Source organism: Eretmochelys imbricata, chromosome 5 (genome assembly GCF_965152235.1).
Source record: "Eretmochelys imbricata isolate rEreImb1 chromosome 5, rEreImb1.hap1, whole genome shotgun sequence".
Taxonomy (NCBI): Eukaryota; Metazoa; Chordata; order Testudines; family Cheloniidae; genus Eretmochelys; species Eretmochelys imbricata.
In genome coordinates, this window is record NC_135576.1 from 49,537,237 (window position 1) to 49,559,550 (window position 22,314).

Here is a 22,314-nt window from a genome sequence, read left to right on the forward strand (position 1 = left end):
TTACGAATAAACCCCCAATGAAAGCAAAATAGCACAAGACTCCTTAGCAAATGTAGTGTCTCATCAATCTTTTCATAAAATAAAAACCAAGCATTGAAAGCTAAGTCCTCTATGCTGTGCTGGACCACAGGAGCACAACCACAAGGCCTTGCCAACAATTGCAACCACAAGGCCTTGCCAACTTTCGAGGACAGTGCCTTGAAGGCAAGAGAGAGGAGGAAGATGCTCCTAAGTTCAATCTTGAAGAACCCTTCAAGCAGCCTAGTGGCAACGGACAAGCATCTCTAGGCAGGTGCAAGTAAACATCCAGCCTCATCTGAAGCCCAATATGCAGACTGCACTGGTGTGATCAATGATAAAGTAGCTGGCACATTGGGCCCTGGTGGGGGCATTGCATTCATAATCATTACCAATGTCTATTTTGGTGCTGAAGTCAAGGCTGGTACTAATATTGTAGAGGTGGTCTGTACTGAAACAGTCACTGGTACCGAAAACAAATGTGTGCACTGATGAGCCCCTTAGTACCGAAAAGGAGGCCAACCTCAATCCTGCACCCTGAGGATTAAGCAGTGTGGAAAATGGTACTGACAATAACAACAATTCTGCAGCCCTATGCTGCCTGGTATGCCAGTGGTGTGGAAACAGTCAGTGTCAACACAAATGTTGTCAGTACTGGACTCAGCGGATGCCCCATGAATAATACTGGAATTGATGGTATAGTGTCCAACTGATCTCGTCTCAGTTCCAAAGAGTGGGTAGGGGCCCAGCCCTATCTTGGGCATCTGAAAAATCACAATGCTGGTCTGCACTCTTCTTGGAAGAAGAGGAGGAATCTCTCTGAGCTCTGTAGCCCAGCTCATCTTGAGAGTCGTTTTCCTTGGGGGACCAGAGGAAGAAGAACAATCTTTCTTCATCCTGGGGGAGCAATCAGAATCTAGCCGTGGAACATGCCAGCTCCAAAGCTCTCTGAGGGGCCGACCGACCTGTGGAGGTCCCTGGTGCTGAAGCAGCACTGCCTGGTCCATAAGATATTGTTTCAGATGCAAGTCTCTAAAGCCACCTTAATTCTCCTTTTGAATGACTTGCAAATGAAGAACTTTTCTTTAATGTGCCATTCTTCAAGGCACAACAAACACTGAATGTTGGGTTCACAATTAGGAACAGACATCTCACATGACAGGCAGTGTTCAAAACTCGATGAAGGTATCACACCAAACCAACTAAACCGTATCTAACTTCGACTACTTTACTAAATCCTAAGGACTACATACATAAGAAAAGCACGGTGACAGAGAAATGTGAGACAAAATACCACATGGATACTCTTTGACTCAAGCCATGGCTGGTGAGAAGGAACCCTTCTGGTTGTAGGGGTTTGTATTCCTAAGGACCGGAGAGTTGCCCTTGAATCCTTCATTGAGTGAAGGACGTTGTTCGTTGTGGAGGCAAAGAGTTGGTCACCGGCGAATGGAAGGTCTTCAATAGTAGTCTGGACCTCTAGAGGAAATGAAGAGGAAGAGAGCCACAACTTAGGCACATGACTACTGCTATAGCGGTGGATCTTGCTGCAGTATTGGCCTCATCGAGGGCCGCTTGACGAGCGGTACGTGGTATGATTTGTCCCTCACAGACTAAAGCAGCGAATTGTTGTCTCTTTGCTTCTGGAATGTCCTCAATAAAGTCCATGAATTTGTTGTAATTTTTGTATTTTGCCAGGAACGGCCGTATAATTAGCAATTTGAAATTGTAGGGTGGAAGATGCGTATACTTTAGGTCCAAGCAGATCTAAACGCTTACTGTCTTTATCGGCTGGGGTGGAGTGGGGATACTGGTGCTTGTTCTTTTGGTTGACTGCGTCAGCTACCAGTGAATTAGGTGCTGGATGAGTGAAAAAAAATTCAGAGCCCTTGGAAGGGATGAAGTACTTGCGGTCCGCTCATTTGCAGGTAGGTAAGCTTGTGGCAGGAGTCTGCCAGATGGCTTTGGCAGGTTCCAGAAGGGCTGGATTGATCAGCAATGCAATCCTGGAAGAAGAAGAAGAAGTCTGCAGGATGTCCGTTAACTCAGGCTGCTGTTCAGGAACCTCCTCCAGATTAATTCTTAATTCACTGGCCACTCTTTTGAAAAGGTCTTGAAATTCTGAAAAATCACCTGAAGATTTCGGGGGAGGAGGAAGCAGGGCTTCGTCAGGCGTAACAACTGGGTCTACTGGGTTAGAGACAGGTCATGCCTGATTCTGCACTTGTGATGGTGCTGTCTGGTGACTGGCATCAGTGGCAGGTTCGTGAACTTGTGGTGCTGGGCCGGTTTCGGGCCTGGTTGAGGTGGCATAGCGAGTGTGGTCTCAAGGATAGGATGCCCATGGGGCCCAGTATTGCCACTGTGGTGGGAAGGGCATAGGTGGTGCCATCCACAGGGCAGGATCCTGAGAGTAGGATGAGGTGATGTTTCTACGACTTCTATTAATTGGGGTCTGAGGATGAGAGACTTCATACGGTGAAAAATCCTCCTGGAGACCAGCTTCTTCCTCACTGGAGGAAGGCTGTTCGGACCCTGGCTGAGCATTTGGTGAGAAGTAGGCATTCAATAAGGGTGACTGCAGAATGGGTGACACAAGCAGGTCACTTGACTGCGTAAACTGGAGTGCTGAAGCTCCTCTGTGTGGTGAGGGCTGTGCGAGAGGAAACTGCTGTGACGAAAAGCTCCTCTGCATCGGTGTCTTTAAAGTTGTTTGGCTGCCGGCCAGCTCAGTGGGTGCCGGGGTGATAGCCTGCAGGGGGTCAGGCACGTCCGCATTTGTCAGCACCGCTTCCACTGTGGTGCCGAAAGGTGCCATCTGAGAGGCAGGCAACTGGAAGCCTTGGCACTGGAGCTTTGTGGTATTGCCGCAGCCACAGGTGGGTTTCGCACGGCATGTCAAAACCTCTCAGCCAGGGGAGCGCTGGGAGGGAGGCGGTAGACCTGCCAGGAGAAGCCTTTTCCCGTGACGTTCGCTTTGCGGGTCACGAAGGTGATGTTTTTTGAAGTTTTTTTCATCTTCTTAGAGGTGGGGGGGGGTAGGGGGGCTGTGGTGTGGAGCAGAGCCAGAATCAAAGCCTGGGTCTTAAGATGACCAAGGATTTTTGCAGCAGGAGCAGCTTTAGCCTCAACTCCCTGTCCTTTCGTGCCCTAGATTTAACTTTGCTGCAGTGGGCACATTTTGGGGGGATGTGGGACTCCCCCCCCACATTTTATGCATTGTGAATGGCCATCTGATAGAGGGAATGCATCCTTACAATTAGAGCAGCGCTTAAAGCCTGGGGAGCCAGGCATGTCGGAAGCAACTGCATTGACAGGAACTAAGAGAAATTTTTTTTTTTTTAAAAGAGAAGCTAACACACACTACTGGTAATACTAATAACTAACACTATTGGTAAACTATCTATCTAATAGGGTAAGAGTAACAAGGGAGAAAAAGTTTTCTAACGAGTCTGCTGAGCTCTGTCTCAGGCCGGGTACGGTAGAGAAGGAACTGAGGAGACCAGTCGCGCATGCGTACTATTAAGGTACACTCGGGGGGGGGGGGGAGAGCTCTGCGCGTGCACAACCAGTACGAGTACTGCTGTAAAAAGCTCCGAGCAAAGGCGCAGGGACGCACCAACACCTAAAGTGGAGCACCCATAGGGACAGCTCTCGAAGAACTATTTCAATTCTGGAGAGTTGATAGCACTTGCCTGGGAAAGCTTCCTACTTGCCTTAGGCTAATAGATTTTTCAAGCCCTGAAATCTACAGATTTAGAAGATCTTACTGTTCCTGCTGAATGCTTTAAACATTGTTTCTAAGGTTTGCATTGCTACAGGTCCTAAGTTAAAACAGTGCACAGACAAACATAAAAAACTGCATTTTTAAAACTACGTATGAACATACTGGAGAAAATAGGGAAGGAAGGAAGAAAATAAGAGTACATGAAAGAAGCATTTTTATAACATCAATAACTAATCCGGAAAGCATAACTAGCCAAAATAATTTTCTATCACGTTTTCCCAAGATGACAAAGTTTGCTTCAAATTCTATCAAAGGACACTTATTCACTGAACAATCTAAGTTTACTTCTATGCTGCACGGACTACCAATTGTTTAAATACTATAATAATTCATATAGAGCTGCAAAACAATGTCCAAAAGGAAGGTTTTAAGCAGGGTGAAAAGGAAAAGAATGCCCTTGTGGTGACTTTTTAAACCACAATGTGTTATATGTACTTGCAAGTACATTTCAGTCAGCACCTTAATTATTGGGATGGGATTGTCAAAAGAGCTAAGCATGGGCTTAACTTTTGTCCAACTGAAGTCAATGATAAAACTCCCAGTGACTTCAAGGAGTGCCAAATTAGGTCCAGTCCCAGTGGTTTTGGAAATCCCACTCCTTGGTATCTAACTGAAGCTCAAAAAGCAATAAAGGTCAGCTTGATTTAAATAATACTATCAAAACTTACTTTCACAGGATAATTGCCTATTGTTGCTTTTGCCATGGCACATATTTTTCCAAAGTACATTATATTTATTCTGTGATATTTTCAAATACTCACTTTATTTAATATTGTATACATCAGGTAACAGATGTAGATGGATTCATTTTGCTTTGGACAAGGATCAGCTGAAGTGAGCATTATTCACTGTGGCTAAAATGATCAAAAGCATTGACATCCATTTTCCAAAATGATTTAGGCTCTCAGTAGCCTTTAAATGAGATTTATGGTCCTAAGTGCCTAAATACCATTTGAAATGAGATGTATGCTTCTAAATCATAACAATGCTAAATCACTGCAATGCTGAACGCAGTAACACCTTTAAAAATCTGGGCCATAGGTTCCTTTGAAATTTTACCCAGTGTCTTTAAACAACTGGATTCTGGCTCGTTTTTGACAACAAACAAAACCTGCATTTCAGCTAATAAAAAGACAGGTTAATTAGAAAAATCCAGGTTCTTTTTATAAATCTAATTTGTCACACTTTCTCTCATTTCAACGTATCAGTAAATTAGGGTCTGCTAGCCTTCTGATTGACTAACACTTTGTATCGTTATAAGTCTCTACTGTAGCAAAGAATCAAAACATATAAACAAATGTTATGAGACTTGATCCAAAGCCCACTGAAGTCAGCTAAAATCTTTCCATTAACTTCAAAGGGCTTTGGATTAGGTCCTTGGACACACTTTTTGTCTCTTACCTATTATAAAACACTAATTATAACTGGATTAAAAGTTACCATTTTTACCTGAGGTACTGGTGGTATTTGCTGTGCAATCTTTAGACAGGATGCAAGAAGAACAAAGAGAACTTTTTTGTATAGGAACAGATTGGGCTACAGAAAATAGCAAGAAAAAAGCATAGGGATTATGAAGAAATTTGCATACTATAGGGCAGCATCTGAGATGCCATTTTGAAAATAGTAATACAAGTGTCCTGAGCAAACTATTCACAACAACAGAAAGCCAACCCAAATTTCTGGTAAAATACTAGGATATTCAAAATTCACATCAAGCTTGATCTTAACTGAATAAAAGAAAAACACACTTAATTTGGCTGTTTATTCCTGGCTATGTGAACATTTTCAGAGCATCAATTTGAATAATTAAACATGGAATACTTCCCACAATAACCTATTGCAAGAAAAGTAATTTATCTAGATAATTGCGACCCAGTGAACCGTTTACAGGCAAATGCAAGGATATCCAAAGATTGTTAAAATTTTCCACTAACCCTCTTTCTTCAGTGTCATGTTCCATTAAAAGTAATTAGTTAAATAAAGGTATTTGCCATGTAAAAATACATTTTTGTAATATCTGAAGAGAAATAACCGTACCTTTTCAATAAAGGAAATGTTTACACCACCAACAAACAGATTTAAGTTTGAAAACAGAATACTTTGCTTCTGATTTAAAAGAGACGTCCTTAAAACCAAAAGATTAGAACAGGGGTTCCCAAACTCGGTTTGCGGCTTCTTCAGGGTAAGCCCCTGGCGGGCTGCGAGTGACTTTGTTTACCTGAGTGTCCGCAGGTATGGCTGCTCGCAGCTCCCAGTGGCCGTGGTTCGCCGTTCTGGCCAATCGTAGCTGCGGGAAGCGGTGGCCGGCCTGCACCGCTTCCCACAGCTCCCATTGGCCGGGAATGGTGAACCGCGGCCACTGGGAGCTGCCGTACCTGCGGACGCTCAGGTAAACAAAACATCTCAGGCCCGCCAGGGGCTTAGCCTGAACAACCTGCGAACCAAGTTTGGGAACCCCTGGATTAGAATGAAATCAATTTCAAAATTGTAAAAACAATGGCCCAATTTTTTTCCTCCTTACATCAGATAATTATGGGAAACATCCAGTGATGCATACCAGGATGTCACTTCAGGAAATTCCGCTGCTGTGTTGCCTAACTTCCTTGCAGGGGACCTAATTTAAGGTAAACTTAGCTTTTAACAATGTATTTTTTTAAATTAACAGATGTGGTGATCAATAAGTGTCTAATTACCACACCTATTAAATCTTTATATTACATTATGAAGTTAAAAGCCCAACAGACACATGCAAGGAGATGGGCAACCCATCAAGGTACTTCCCGCACTTCCACTGTTTTTCATAGGGTCCTTCTACAAAGGACCTGAAAATAGAGAAAAATAAAATCCAGTCATTATTTTAAAGTCAAGGCAATTTGTAAGAAGCATGTAGACAAGGTAAGAATAGGTTTCATTTTAAGGTGGTCTACAGTTAATTATTGTGATAGCAATGTCAATTACTCCTACCTATGCATGCATGCTTCCTTTTTGCCCTTCCATGCATAAGATCTAATGGAGAGGAAAAGTTGGAATGGCACTAGCATTACAAAAGGAGAATCTGAGTTCTTCCTTAATCTTGTTGTAACAGAATTATTCACTGTCCCTTTAAGCGTAGTAGGGACTACAGGCCAGTCAACCTGTTCCACAGTGTGCCCCTTTAAAATTTCTGTGACTTTTTGAGTGGACAAATGCCTAGCAAAAGACAAAGGTAGGAGTTGGGAGAAAGGAAGATAGTCCCTGTGGGAACAATGGATGCTTGGTGAAAACACAGACTACTGTTTCTTTAAGGACCCAGAACCAGAAGCCTTGTAGTGCACGCAGGGCAAGGCTCCCTTCCTTCCCAGAGCTCCCCAGGTTGGTTGGGAGAAAGGGCAGCATATATGCTACCTTCTTTCTAATAACAGGACATACACCATCAGGGGAAGGATGGCTGCCTGCTGACCTGTCACAGCCCAGGGAGACAAGGACTAAGTAAGGAGGGGCCAACTAGGAAAAGCTGCTTGAAGGCTGCAGTTGGCCTGTATCAGCCCAGCCACAGCAGAAGGGCTATGGGACTCCTCAACCCAGGAGAGGAAGCCTATTTGAATCAACACAGTCCCAACAAGGACGGCCGTGGGACTCCTGACCCTAGGAGGAGAAGTTTGTTTGAATTGTAGCATGGCCCCTTGGGGGAGACTCTGGAACCAGGGAGAAGAGTTGGACTTGTGGGGCTAAAGAAGAGTTTTATACTCTGTAAAAGAGATAATGAGTCAGACCCCACAACAGGAGTCAATTATTGCAGAGAACCCAGGAAACTGAGGGCAGGGTGCCTACAAGGCCACCTCAGACCACAATAGGGTGCTCCAGAGGCAATGATCCAGTTACATTGACCTAAAAGAAACAAGTGGGAGCATCCTTTCCTAGGAAGAGAGACAGGTGAAGGAGCAGGAAAAGCCTCATACATTATTTGGACTGTAACCCTGGGAAAAAGTAGTGCTTAGGGAACCCAGTAACAGTAGGTGGATTATGGAGGAAATAGGAAGAGCTGTGCACAGTACTAGCAAAAAATGGACTCTGCCTTCAGTTTATTCAGATGCTCAAGGAATGAACACAGCTACTTATAGTAATCCACATTCTAACACACTGTATCCTGCTGTACATACAAGTTATATCATCATATGAATGAGAGATATCATGTTTCAAAATTCTCTCTCATTGCAATTCTCTCTAATGCGAATCCCTTCCAATAGTAAAACAACAAAACAAAAACTCCAAAGAAGGTTATTATAATAAACACTTAGGATTTATAATAGAATTTCTAGTATCAAATATTTTACCTAATGAGGATGAGGATGTGGATGTCAATGAAGCTGAAGAAGATGAATCAAGAGAAGTGGCAAAGGGTAGATCCCATGCCAGGAGGTCATTGTTCCCCTTCCTATTGTAACAGTTAAAATAGGAAAATAAATACAAAGCATACATATTTATAACCGAATTACTGAAGTGACTTGTGTGCTATAATCAGTCGAATGAGAACATCCCTGCCACATAAAAACATTCTGTTGGATAAATGTAGGTCAAAGGCTGGTTCACACACAGACTTGCACCAAAAGAACAAAATGTTTTAAGTTTACACTTTACGTTATTTTGGTGCAAGTTTGAGTGGAGGCACTCTTAATTCAGAATTAACGGGTCCTATTTCTTTTTTCAACAAAATATGTTCATTAAAACTAGGGCTGTCAATTAATTGCACTTAACTCAAAAAAATTAACTAACTGTGATTAAAAAATTGATCGCGATTAATCGCACTGTTAAACAATAGAATACCTACTGAAATTTATTAAATGTTTTCAGATATTTTTCTACATTTTCAAATATATTTATTTCTACTACAACACAGAATACAAAGTGTACAGTGCTCACTTTATATTATTTTTATTACAAATATTTGCACCGTAAAAATTATAAACAAAAAATAGTATTTTTCAATTTACCTTATACAAGTATTATAGTACAATCTCTTTATCGTGAAAGTGTAAATTACAAATGTAGATTTTTTTTTTGGTTACATAACTGCACTCAAAAAACAAAACAATGTAAAACTTTAGCCCACGAAAGCTTATGCTCTAATAAATTTGTCAGTCTCTAAGGTGCCACAAGTACTCCTGTTCTTTTTGTAAAACTTTAGAGTCTACAAGTCTACTCAGTCCTACTTCTTGTTCAGCCAATTGCTACGACAAACAAGTTTGTTTCCATTTACAGGAGATACTGCTGACCGCCTCTTATTTAAAATGTCACCTGAAAGTGAGAACAGGCGTTCACATGGCACTTTTGTAGCCGGCGTTGCAAGGTATTTACATGCCAGATATGCTAAACATTCATATGCACCTTTCATGCTTTGGCCACCACTCCAGAGGACATGCTTCCATGCTGATGATGCTTGTTAAAAAAAGAATGCGTTACTTAAATTTGTGATTGAACTCCTTGGGGGAGAACTGTATGTATCCTGTTCTGTTTTACCCGTATTCTGCCATATATTTCATGTTATAGCAGTCTCGGATGATGACCCAACACATCTTTGTTTTAAGAATACTTTCACAGCAGATTTGACAAAATGCAAAGAAGGTACCAATGTGAGATTTCTAAGGATAGATACAGCACTTGATCCAAGGTTTAAGAATCTGAAGTGCCTTCTGAAATCTGAGAGGGACAAGATGTGGAGAATGCTTTCAGATGTCTTAAAAGAGCAAAACTCCGATGTGGAAACTACAGAACCCGAACCACCAAAAAAGAAAATCAACCTTCTGCTGGTGGAATCTGACTCAGATGATGAAAATGAACATGTGTCAGTCTGCTCTACTTTGGATCATTATCGGGCAGAACTCATCATCAGCGACGTATGTATTCTGGAATGGTGGTTGAAGCATGAAGGGACATATGAATCTTTAGCGCATCTGGTACATAAATATCTTGCGATGCTGGCTACAACAGTGACATGCAAACGCCTGTTCTCACTTTCAGGTGACATTGTAAACAAGATGTGGGCAGCATTATCTCCTGCGAATTGTAACCAAACTTATTTGTCTGAGCGATTGGTCGAAGTTGGACTGATTGGACTTGCAGGTTCTAAAGTTTTACATTGTTTTATTTTTGAATGCAGTTATTTTTTTTACATAATTCTACATTTGAAAGTTCAACTTTCATTATAAAGAGGTTGCACTACAGTACTTGTATTAGGTGAACTGAAATATACTATTTCTTTTGTTTTTTTACAGTGCAAATATTTGTAATAAATAAATATAAATATAAAGTGAGCACAGTATGCTTTGTATTCTGTGCTGTAATTGAAATCAATATATTTGAAAATGTATAAAAAACACCCAAAATATTTAAATAAATGGTATTCTATTATAGTTTAACAGTGCAATTAATTTTTTTAATCGCTTGACAGCCCTAATTAAAACCAATTTAGTTATTTCAGTAAAACTTGTATGTGAACCAGCCCAAATCTTGACCCTATCAAACTTGTATTCCTTAAAAGTTATGGTAGCTTCTGGATGAATTTAGACCATTAACAGATTTCTTTTACTTTTAATAATTTTAATATAAAATAACATTTTATATTTATAACTAAAATAATTATTTGAGCCAATCACAATGAAGAAAATGAATAGGTAGAAAAAAGGCACGCCCATGAAGAGAAGAGGATAGGATAAAATTCCCAGTTTTTAAATAAAGAATTTTGAATTAGTCCTCACCTCTTAGTAATCACTAGCTATCCAGCCTAAACTGGATAGCCAAGTCTAGCAATGGATTTCTCAATCCTGTATCAAACCAAAACCCCCACACAAATGGAATTCAATGTAAAGCCTACATTTTAAATGTGGAACTTACTCATTAGATGGAGCAGAATGCTTTGATTTTGTTAACTCTTCACCTAATTAAAAAAAACACACCATATTATGACAAATGAAAGCCATGAAATTTGATTAACAAAATCATTCAGCTTCATGATAAAAAAACAATCTGGAATGATAATAGCTGCAATGAAAATAATTCAGAATTATTGAAATGGAAAGGATGAAATTAATGTTATTTATGTGATGTTATGAGTCAGCTGCTTCTAAAATACTTCCTCAAATATGCTTAACATACAAAAATGAAGGATAATTTTTGTTAGAAAGTCTTGGTCCTTTGAAAGTATATCTTTATGGGATGCAACATAAGTCAACTTCATTCTTTTGCAGTTTTAAGTCCCTACTGCAACAGAAAAAAACATTAATTTTTTGCAGATGTTACTGATCATCTAAGTTTTCCAGGAAAAGCGGATTAAAGTGTGAACACTAAACACTTCAAAACAAACATTATAATTCTTTAGCATCTAGAATACTAACAAGATAATACTAGTAAAAGGCTAGTTGCTATTTCCTGAAGCAAATACTACTCTGCCCCAAAATAAGGGCCATGTAATTAGCATTTTCTTTCGAAAGCGAATACTAATGAGCTTTGATTGAACAGTATTATCATGCAGCATTTCAAATGTATTTTCTGACTACTTCACATTGTTGCCTTCTTTGAGGTAATTTTGTACATATCAGTGGAGGAACTGAACTCCTCAAAATGCATGGGAGTCTGCACTCACATCTTTATTAAACAGCACTCTAAAGAACAACTCCTTTCTGAGGCACTGGAATTGCCACTATCATGGCTTCACCCACCCTTTCCTCCATTGACTGGGACTCTCCATTTTAAGAGTGAACTCCCACTGCTCCAGCCAGAATCCAGCAAGGAGACAGCAGCTGCCACTCTTCCACTGCTGCTCAGTCAGTGCTTGGCCTGGCCTGCCACCTCACTCACCAGGACTCCATTCTCTAAGTCCCTGCTCCTGCACACTTTTTGATCACAGGACTGGGACAAACTGCTGTTTTTTATGGAGCGGGAGGACAAAACATGGGATGAAGGAGAAAGTTTGACAGCAGAATAAGAGGAGTTTTTGGTTTGGGGATTTGGGACACTAAAATGGTTCTGGGGTTGGTGAAAGAGGAAGAATGTTATTTTAGGAGGTGCATGAACTAGAGTACTCAGTACACAGGACTGACAATAGAATGTTTTCAATGAGGGCCCCTTCATTCTGGAACTTATTCCCCATCATTGATCACAAACAGCATGAATCTATTAAACTTTGCAGGATGCCCTAAAGGTCATCTCTTTGCTAGGACTTTTGGGGAGAGCTGAGAAGGTAGATGCAATAAGGTCTTTGAGTAGTCCACATTCACTGGTTTGAAACACTGGCTGGTAATGTTCATTTAACATTTTTTTCTTCAAGTTTTAATACATCAGTTGGGTGGTTATTTTTTCTAAATTCATTTTTTATTATTGTTATGGCAACAAGAGCTGATAACAAGCATCTTTCTTGTATTTAAGATACAAAATTTAAAATTGATCATAACCAGGAAATCGGGAAATTAAATTTTCATGCTAAATATAAAGATTTGGATAAGAAAAATACAAAATATACCCTAATAGTTAAAGTTTGCACTTACTAGGTGAATTCCTGTTCATTTGAGCCTAAAATAAAAATGAAAAATAATACAAATAAACATTAATTTTTATTAATCATCTACTAAAGAACTAAATGGCACAAGTATTATTTAGCATGTACCCCCTCCCATTCATAGTTTTGTTTTCAATGCTGGGGAGACAGCATAAAGTTCAGGGAGGGCACAGAACCTGAGCAGGATCCAGGTGAGTGTAAGAGAGGAGAACAGAAAGCACTGGCTGAAGGCAAGGCAGCAGGAAATGGGAAAGGCTATTTGGAGTTTGAAGGTGGGAGCTGAAGCAGGGAAATTAAGATGGAAGACTGTGGAAAAAGAGCAAGCTGAGTTGCAGCATGTCAGCAGTTGTCAGCTCAGGAAGAGATGGGGGTGAGTGGAAAACAGTCTAAGAGCAACTACTCCTAGAAAGCTAGGGTTTGCAGCACTCCATGAACACAGCCGAAGTAAGATGTGTCAGCTAGCTGACACTACAGCAGTTCTGAAGCACCTTCAAAAAGTAAATCTACATGTACGGCTGCGTGCACAAACACTGCACACCCAGACAGCATGGGTATAAACAGCAGTGGTAGAGGGTGAGGTCTGGCTTGGGTGAATAGAGTTGAGAAAGTGCCCTGCATGCCTGAACCCCTTTGGTATATACCTTACATGGTTCTCTATTCACCAAAGAACTGCTTCCCACTGTTTTTAGTAGTGTAGAGTCCTGCTACCAGAGCCTTACACTGCCATGTGTAGCGCCTGTACTTTACATAATGCGGTAAGTGTAAACACAGACATACTGTGTATTGGAACCAAGGGGATATAGAACACACAAACATGTTCTTAAGTATAGAAAGTTAAAAAGAAATAGTATTGAAATAATATTTTTTTAAAGTATATAAAATGATAGAAATGTAGAGCTTGAGAAGTCATCAAATCCAGCCCCCTGTACTGGGGCAGGACCAAGTAAACCTAGACCATCCCTGGTAGGTGTCTGTCCAACCTGTTCTTAAAAATCTCCAAAATGGGGATTCTAAAGCCTTACTTGGAAGCCTATTCCACAGTTTAGCTACCCTTATAGTTAGACAGTTTTTCCTAATATCTAACCTAAATCTCCCTTGCTGCAGACTGAGCCCATTACTTCTTGTCCTATCTTCAGCGGACATGGACAACAATTGATCACTGTCTTTATAACTTTGAAGCCCTTAATATATTTGAAGACTGTTAATCAGGTCCCCCTGCCAGTCATCTTTTTTCAAGATTAAACATGCCCAGATTTTTTTAACCTTTAGCTCAGAGGTCAGGTTACCTAAACTTTTTATAATTTTTGTTGCTCTTCTCTTGACTCTCTCCAATTTGTCCACATCTTTCCTAAAGTGTGGCGCACAGAAATGATCACAGTACTTCAGATGAGGCCACACCAGTGCAGAGTAAAGCAGGACAATTACCTCCCTTGTCTTACATACAATATGCCTGCTACTACATCCCAAAATGAAATTAGCCTTTCTCGCAACTGCATCATGTTGCTGACTCATATTCAATTTGTGATCCACTATAACTAAGGCTACATTTTAGTCACGGATATTTTTAGTAAAAGTCATGGACAGATCAGGGGCCATGAATTTTTGTTTACTGCCCGTGACCTGTCTGTGACTTTTACTAAAAACACCAGTGAATAAAACTTTGGGGAGGGCTGTCAGAGGGCCCCGTGAGTGCTGGAGGAGGGTGGCTGGGAGCAGTCTGGGCCCCCACTGGTGCTGGACCCCACTGGTGCTGCAGCCCAGGACCCCTGCTGGTGCTAAGGGGGTTGGTGGGGCCAGCAAGCTCCATACCTGACTCTGCGCCTCCCCCCCAGCAGCAGCAGAGTTTGGGTGTGGGAGGAGATTGGGGCAAGGGATGGGGTGAGACGGGTTCTGGACGGCCCTTACCTGGGGGGCTCCCCGGAAGCGGCAACATCCCCCTTGCTCAGCTGCTAGGTGGAGGCGTGGCCAGGCAGCTCCGCACACTGCCTCCTCCTGCAGGCACGGCAGCCGCAGCTCCCATTGGTTGCAGTTCCCAGCCAATGGAAGCTGCGAAGCCAGTGCTCTGGGCAGAGGCAGCCTGCAGTGACCATGCCTCTGCCTAGCAGCTGAGCGAGGGGGATGTTGCTGCTTCCAGGAAGCCCCCCAGGTAAGTGCCGCCTAGAGCCCGCCTCACCCCATCCCATCCCAGGCCCCAACCCTCTGCCCCCTCTGACGTGTGTGTGTGTGTGTGTGTGTGTGTGTGTGTGTGTATGTGTGTGTGTGTGTGTGTGTGTGTGTGTGTGTGTGTGTGTGTACACATGAGCAGTGGCATGAGACTGCAGCCGGTGCATCTGGTGCAGGCGCTGCCTGAGCTGCCCCTGAGCCAGGTGCACTGGCCATTGCAGAAGTCACTGAGGGTCATGGAATCCGTGACCTCTGTGACAAACTCGCAGCCTTAACTATAACCCCCAGTTCAGGGCTGTGTGTGCAGACCTGCTCCTACCCCTGCAGACCTGGAGCACAGGCCGGCCCCCATTAGCCCCAGGGCAGGGAAAAGAGGCCCTCGCAGCATAGCGCTGGGAAGCAGGAAGGGGCCTGGGGGTGGAGCGTAGGCAGAGCCAAGCAAGGCTGTTTGGGGAGGCTCAGCCTTTCCCTGCCTTTGATACCCACCACCCATGCTTATTTTACAGAATGGATAAATTAAATGAGTTTCACAAGATATCACAGCAAGTGTTTGACAGATCCAGGAAGAGAACCCAGACCAACAGAGTCAGTCCTGTGCTTTAACCATTAGAACTTGCTTCCTCCCTTAAACAACAATTATTTTGTTTTTAGTCTAAAAATGGGGGGAAAAAAAGGCATTTTGTACTTACAGGACTGTGTCTCTAGTATCAGCATGAGAAAGAAAAAGGGAAAAACATGATTAATATAGCTATATAATAGTAATGTCCAGGACTGATATTCTGCCTGTGTATCATTCTGAAGCCTAGAGCGTCTGTTGAGTCAGCATGAAATGATGGAAACAGCTAGAAGCATGCCTGACTGCTCTTTTTGGTTAGAATATCACTAGGTTCAATCATCACTGGGATTTGTGGGCTTTTACAATCCAGTTTTTAAGTTCTTAGTCATTTTTAGCTTTTTTCCCCCACGTTATGAATTGCATGGGTATGCCAGCACAGACTTTCACCTAGTTTTTAAAAAATAAGATTGTATGCTTTAATCTTGCTTTAATGTCCACGCCTTTTTATTCTAACCTTCATTTTGTACTGATATCACTTATAAGGTTCAACTGTAATCAAAGAATATCAGGGTTGGAAGGGACCTCAGGAGGTCATCTAGTCCAACCCCCTGCTCAAAGCAGTAATGTTAATCCTAAATACAAAAGGATCACTATCATCCTAAGGAATAAAACATAGCAAGCTTCAATGTAAAGTCATATATACCCCAGGTCTATCTTAGGGTTTTCTATAGTACTTATCCCCTTAGCTTCAAAGTGCTTACAATCCAATACAAATCTCATCCATCTGTTAAAAAGGATCCCCAGCACATCGCAATTTAAACCCAAAATATGGATCCCAGAATAGAGAGGTTATATCTGTAAGAGGCTTGGGGAGAAGATAATAGTCACTATTTTTCTTTCATTTGTTAAGGTTGCCCCCTGGAGCACATCTCACACCTGGAACTAACATCATCAATCCCAGAAACAAAGTGGTGATGAATACATATGGGAGAGAGAGAGATGCTGCAATTTACAGCTGGAATTAAAATGGATGCTTGATGCCTCAGGAGTTAGACCTATCTTTCTCAGTAAAATCTGACCTTCCACAGAAAAGAGTAAAGTTGATAGTTCATGTGAAACAAAATGTTAAGGAATACATTAACTTGCTTCTCTGCTAAATGTAATATATGGAACAAATTACTTACAGATATTGCTGGGGAAAGAGTGATGTTCCCTATAGATACTTTTAATTCATCCAGTGAAGCCATAGTGTAGTGAGAGCTATTATTTGGCTGTACAGGTTTGATTTCTACATGGAATCTCCTCGGTTCATCATCTTCAGAGTCAGAATCACTGGATGAGTAGAAATGGTTCTCTTTGATATGTTTTTCTCAGTTAAGGTAACTGATGTTTTAGTGTCATCTATATAGTGAATAGATCAGTTTCTCACACACTCCTCAACATATACATCTTCAGCAAGTAAACACTATTCACACATAAAACTAACAAAGTCAAAAAAGTGTCTGACAAAAGCTACTTGAAAACACCATCCACAGTTTGCCAATACTCATACTTCAAAGTTAAACTTTGATGCTTTCACCCTAAGCATCTAACAAATGCAGAAGGTATATTAATGCAACTGTACTGTTACAAATTTAAAATCACAAAATGACCAGAACGGAAAAATTTAGGCTCTACAGTAATATTAATTTGTCTGCAACGCAGGTTGGAGAATAAAATGGAGTCAAGACTTCTGAGTTCTATTCCCAGCTCTGCTACCAACTCACTCCGTGACTACAGGCAAGTTACCAAACCTCTGACTCATTTCTGCCCCTCTGTAAAGAAGTTATTTACTTATACAGTAACTGGAATTCTTCAACATGTATGTATTCCACTTTGCTGTGTATGTACCCCATGCACTTGAGATTGGAGTCTTTTGCCTAGCAGTGTCCACCGGGTCTGTACGTGTGCTCTGAGAGTGCTCATGCTCCTGTACTGAGGGAATAAAAGGTGATACAGAACCAACTACCCCTCAATTTCTCCTCCACTGCAGAATCCAACTGTAGGACTCCAAAGAAGAGTGGGTTGAGGAATATATGGACAACATCTCAAAGGATCCTCGTTACTGTACAGGTGTTATCAGGGCTGTTGCTTCTCCCCAGCTCCAAAGCATGTGCTACCACGCCCAGCCTCAGTCAAAAAGGTTTATTTGTCATAACAGAGGGACTTAACTCGAGCCTTGACCCCAGCCTTCAGGGCCACGCCTCCCAGGAGTTTTTGGCACTCCAGCTCCTGGCAGTCTCCCAGCATCAGTCAGTTCTGCTCCCCTCCTGCAGCAGCAGCTACAGGGCTGCTTCCCTGAGCCCCTGGCCCTTGCTCCAGGGACCCATCACAGGAGCTAGCTTCACTCTAGTGCAGCTTCTCCTCCCCAAAGCTTAGCCTGTCTCAGTCCTTCCTCCACAGCTGCCTACTCACAGCCCTTTATTGACTCAGGTGTAGCCCAGCCCTCTACTATTGGCTGGATTAGGCTCACCTACTCTGGTGCAGGAGTGCTGGGCTTAATTTAGCCACAGGAACTAGTTACCCTGTGACAACAGGTATAACTTTTCTTTCTTCAAGTGCTGGTCCACATACATATTCCACTCTTGGTGCTTCCCAAGCAGTGAATTAACTAAGGTGGTGGCTGCTCTGAGTCTTCATAATAGACTGCAAAACAACTCTGCCAAACAACTCTGCTCTAGATGCTTCCACTAAGGCATAATGTCTAGTAAAGGTATGCATAAGAGCCATAGGTGGCAGCTTTATAGAGATCAGTTATGGGAATGCTTCTCAACAAAGCAGCTGAGGCTGACTGCAACCTACCAGAATGGGCTATAATACTGTCTGGAGGATCTAATTTATTTAGGTCATATCAGAACCTAATACACCCTGAAACCCATTTAAATAATCTTTGGAAGGACACCGGGCGGCCTTTCATCCTCTCGGCAAAGAATAAGAATAGCCTAGGAGAGGACCTAAAAGGTTTCACTCACTGAAGTTAAAAGGCTCCTGTGCTCAAGAAGGGTATGTAGCTTAGCTTCACCATGATTAATATTCAGAGTAGCAGCTGTTTTAGTCTGTATCCGCAAAAAGAAAAGGAGTACTTGTGGCACCTTAGAGACTAACCAATTTATTTGAGCATAAGCTTTCATGAACTACAGCTCACTTCATCAGATGCATGCAGTGAAAAATACAGTGGGGAGATTTTATATACACAGAGAACATGAAACAATGGGTGTTACCATACACACTGTAACGAGAGTGATCAGGTAAGGTAAGCTATTACCAGCAGGAGAGGAAAAAAACCTTTTGTAGTGATGATCAAGGTGGGCCATTTCCAGCAGTTGACAATAAAGTGTGAGGAACAGTAGGGGGGGAAATAAACATGGGGAAATAGTTTTTGGTAGGAACTTAGGCTGTGTCCTAAGGAATACCTTGACACAGTGGAAAACAGTGTGTGTGTGGGGGCGGATTCCATTGTAAGAGCCCCCATCTCCTCCACCCTCGTAGCAGATATGTCTGCCACAAAGAGGGAGGTCTTCATAGACAGGTGTGAGAGAGAACATCCCATGGATAAGAGACACTCAAATTACTGAACATTTTGTACATATCTTTGTTGGGAAGAGTAAGTCTTCCAATTAATGACACTCTATTGAAACCTGCCAAGAATACATTACAGACACTAGCTATTGCTGCCCCATATATGCAAATACACATTGTTAGACAACCACTGCTCAGTTCCTCTTCGCTGCTCATGGCTTTTCATGGAGCTCCCAGTGTCTGCAGTACTATCTCCCCTTGTTAGAGTGAATTGAGGAATTAGTATATATGTTGGAGTAGTTACATAGTTGCCCATTAGCACCCTTCCCCCCATTTTTGACAGGCTTTGGGTAATTTGGGGGAAAATTTTATTTCCTTGTATTCATTTCCCACTGGAATCTTCTTGGTACCACGGCTTTAGGATTTAAATATTGTCCCTCCTGCAACATGACAATTCCAGTTAACAATGGACACATGAGGTGTCTTTTTTGCCTGGGGGGAATCCCACATCCTCCATAAATGCACTGTGTGCTAGTCCTTTTCGAAAAGGAGTTGAGAAACCAGGCTTAAAATGTTTCTTTTTGACCACTTCCAAGCAAGCTGTCTCAGACAGAGATCATCTGATATCCCTGTACAACTGCCTGTTGTGTTGAGAAGCACCTCTGAGAGCTCATCCACAATTAGCTCCAGGACTCTACTGATTAAGCCTTTGATTTCCAGAGATACAGGTAGGATTGTCCCTGTTACGACCACTGAGGGAAAGGAGCATCGTTCTTCCTCTAAGAGCAGAAGCAAATCTCCTCAAAAGACCTCCATAAAGAAGAGTTCAAACTCTCCCCTTTAATTCCAATCCAAGGAGATCCTATAGCCCAAGTTGGGCTCACGGTAGTACCATTCACTGAGCCTACCTTGTCAACGATCAATAGAAAGACTGCAACCACTGAGGTGTCTGTAGCACCACATGTATATGCACTGGTTGCTGCCTCTCCTTCATTGCCAATAATGGTACTGGTATTGAGCAAGTCGTTACAGATTACTTCAACTCTGGCTACTCCTATGGGCTATAATTTAGCCCCAATTTTAACAGCCCCATGTACCTCAGTGACAATGAGATATACAGTACCAAAGGACCTCCAAGTTACAGAGGAAACTAAGTCTTCCCTTGCTATTGGTAGGGCTGCACATTCTACGAGCACGAGGGCTCACTGCCTCAGTTGTACCGGCCTGTTCTTTGGTACTGAATGCTGCTGTGGGGTTACAATCTGTAATCCCTGCCTCCGCAGCCCCTTCTTTGGCACTGAAATTTTCTTATTCCTCTTCTGACTCCCAAAAAAGTGGGGAAGGATCTCTCACCTACTGCCCTAGAGCCTGTTCTTCCAAGTTTTATGGATCAGAGAGGAAGACTAAGGTCTCCTACAGATCTAAGCAGCAGAGGCTATGAGGGTGACCATGTGCCCTGGTACCTTTCTCTTTGGGCCCCTACTTCTTTTCCTTATAATACTCCTTCACTGCCATATTGGAGCCCCAGGTGTTCATATCAGGAGCATACACTGAATGCATCACCTCACAGAGAGAAGTACAGGAGGCAGAAAACAGTGCAGCTTCACGCAGCTTCTCAGTGATGAACTGTCTGTAGGTGTGTGACATTTCTCCAAAAAGGGCCATATTTTTGGAGTTTAATGTACCTATCCCTACACAAATCCACAACATATATAATTTGAAAGTTTATTTTATGTACATTTAGATGAGGTCTGATGGGGAGCTGTCAAGTGGTGCCATAAGCCTGTAGGTGAAGTGAAACAATGGTACCCAAAATGGGAAAGTGTCATTTTTTGCACAGTTCCAGAAACTCAGCAATGTGACTATGACTATAGTTTTTACTGTTCAAGTTAAACACTACATTAAGGTGTTGAAATTATTGGCCAAAGCTACCAAATGACAACATATTAAATTTTTTTGTTTTAGTATGGGGATGTATTTTTCCCCTGGAAATGAAGAAGCTGTTTAGAATGTGACAAAAATGGTGATCATCAACATTTTACAATATATTCTTAATTGTCAAAGTATCTCACAAGTGATTATAATAGTTTTATATATTTTTAATTTAAAATTGCTTAACCGATCAGTCTCACACTGAAGTTTGTGCACCAGTAGTAGCCGATTACACAGTACTCTGTACTGCACAGTGGGTAGATATAAATGTACGTGAATTCCTAATGTAGTGCTTCTCCATTTGTAAGCTTCTGTACATACAGTATGGCATCTAGTCTGCCAGGTAGAATTTGTCATTTGTAATTGCCTATCCATACAGTACTAGCCTTTGAAACATTCTACAAACTAGGTTTTTAATTCAGAGACACTTATGTGCAGGTCAGTATTAGTGTTAGAAATAACAATACACAGCTTCCTACTGGGCTTCAAGCAAATGGCTCATTAAACAAAAATAGCAATTGTAATACTATCATACAGATCTAATTTATATCTAATTTAGCACAAGTCTGTATACTTGTATAAGATGAAAAATGGTAGCAGTAATGTTAGCAATATACTTTTGGAATTTTACCTCTACAGGGAAGTGACAGTATAAAATGACATGAAGGACAAAGAGAAAAAGACTCTCCACAAACAAGAAATGTATTAATTGTCAAGAAAGTCAAAAGAATGAAAAACGGTCAAAAGCCACCAGTACTGGACAGAATTCTGTGATCCTGGCAGCAGAAGTTAGGAGAGATGAACTATATTTACAGCTACTGGATGAGTTTTCTAGTTTAGATGATGGGCCACCAATACTCTATCACAGAGGTTCCTTTCAAAAATACACAAACAAGTTGAATTGGATACCGCAGAGTTGTACTAAACCCAGGAAAGAAAACAGACTCTGAAAGCGATCAGAAAGCATCACGTTAACCTGCTTCTATAGCCACGAGAGCAAGCACATCCTCCAGCAATTAGTCCTGTTGCATTGTTTGCTTGAGGAAAAACACACAAGACAGACAAGAAACTTAATAAAAACAGAAACATATGAGATAACAACCAACCTAAGGGAGGCAAGCACTTCAAAGAGGAGGAGATGACATGACGCGTAAAATATCTGTGGAAGGCTTGATTGCTAATGCTGCACTTTATCAGTTAACATGCCTTTCTTTCTCCTTCAGTAAAACAAATCTTAATGCAAAACCACCTAGTTATAGGTCAACAATACAGTCACTTTATGACACTGCATCTTATCAGCTGATTGGAGCGAGAGAATGATCTTATGTACAAGAAGGCTCTTCTCTTGTTCAACCAGCTATAAAAATATAAAGCCTACTTCCTTCAGATCTAGAAACTGCAAGCCATTCCAGTAGCAAATTACAGGCAAAATTAGAAGATCACTATGGTTCTGTCATTTCATTCCATGCAGAGCATGGACAAGGCACATCTATCTTTGTTCTATGCAGCACAATAACATTAACTGATTCTATCCAAGCTGCAACTAATCTGAAGCCAGGAACTTAAGTCATCCAAATGTTTTGTGGATGTTCTTCTGGTGAGTGAGCTTAATGAACAGCTTTCAACTGAACAACTGGTTTTGTATAATGCCACTTCAATCCTTTGGTCTGAAATAGCCAAAATGAAAGCCTCAGAATGTTAGCCAAAGCTAGATGATTGTTGTTTACAGATGTCAGCTACTTTTGTGCCCCATCTGATGCAGGAGTTTGT

At 41.7% G+C, this 22,314-nt stretch overlaps 1 protein-coding gene across 1 annotated transcript in view; it reads right to left on the reverse strand.

The window, feature by feature from the left end:
• FCHO2 (FCH and mu domain containing endocytic adaptor 2) overlaps positions 1 to 22,314 on the reverse strand; it is a 230,609-nt gene that overhangs the window by 38,246 nt on the left and 170,049 nt on the right. Inside the window, exons 13-18 of the mRNA XM_077817076.1 lie at positions 16,239 to 16,412; positions 15,188 to 15,199; positions 12,325 to 12,349; positions 10,676 to 10,718; positions 8,119 to 8,219; positions 5,255 to 5,341 (exon numbers count right to left, since the gene is read on the reverse strand). Of these exons, the coding sequence (XP_077673202.1) occupies positions 5,255 to 5,341; positions 8,119 to 8,219; positions 10,676 to 10,718; positions 12,325 to 12,349; positions 15,188 to 15,199; positions 16,239 to 16,412 (442 nt within the window). The remainder of the gene's footprint in view (positions 1 to 5,254; positions 5,342 to 8,118; positions 8,220 to 10,675; positions 10,719 to 12,324; positions 12,350 to 15,187; positions 15,200 to 16,238; positions 16,413 to 22,314) is intronic.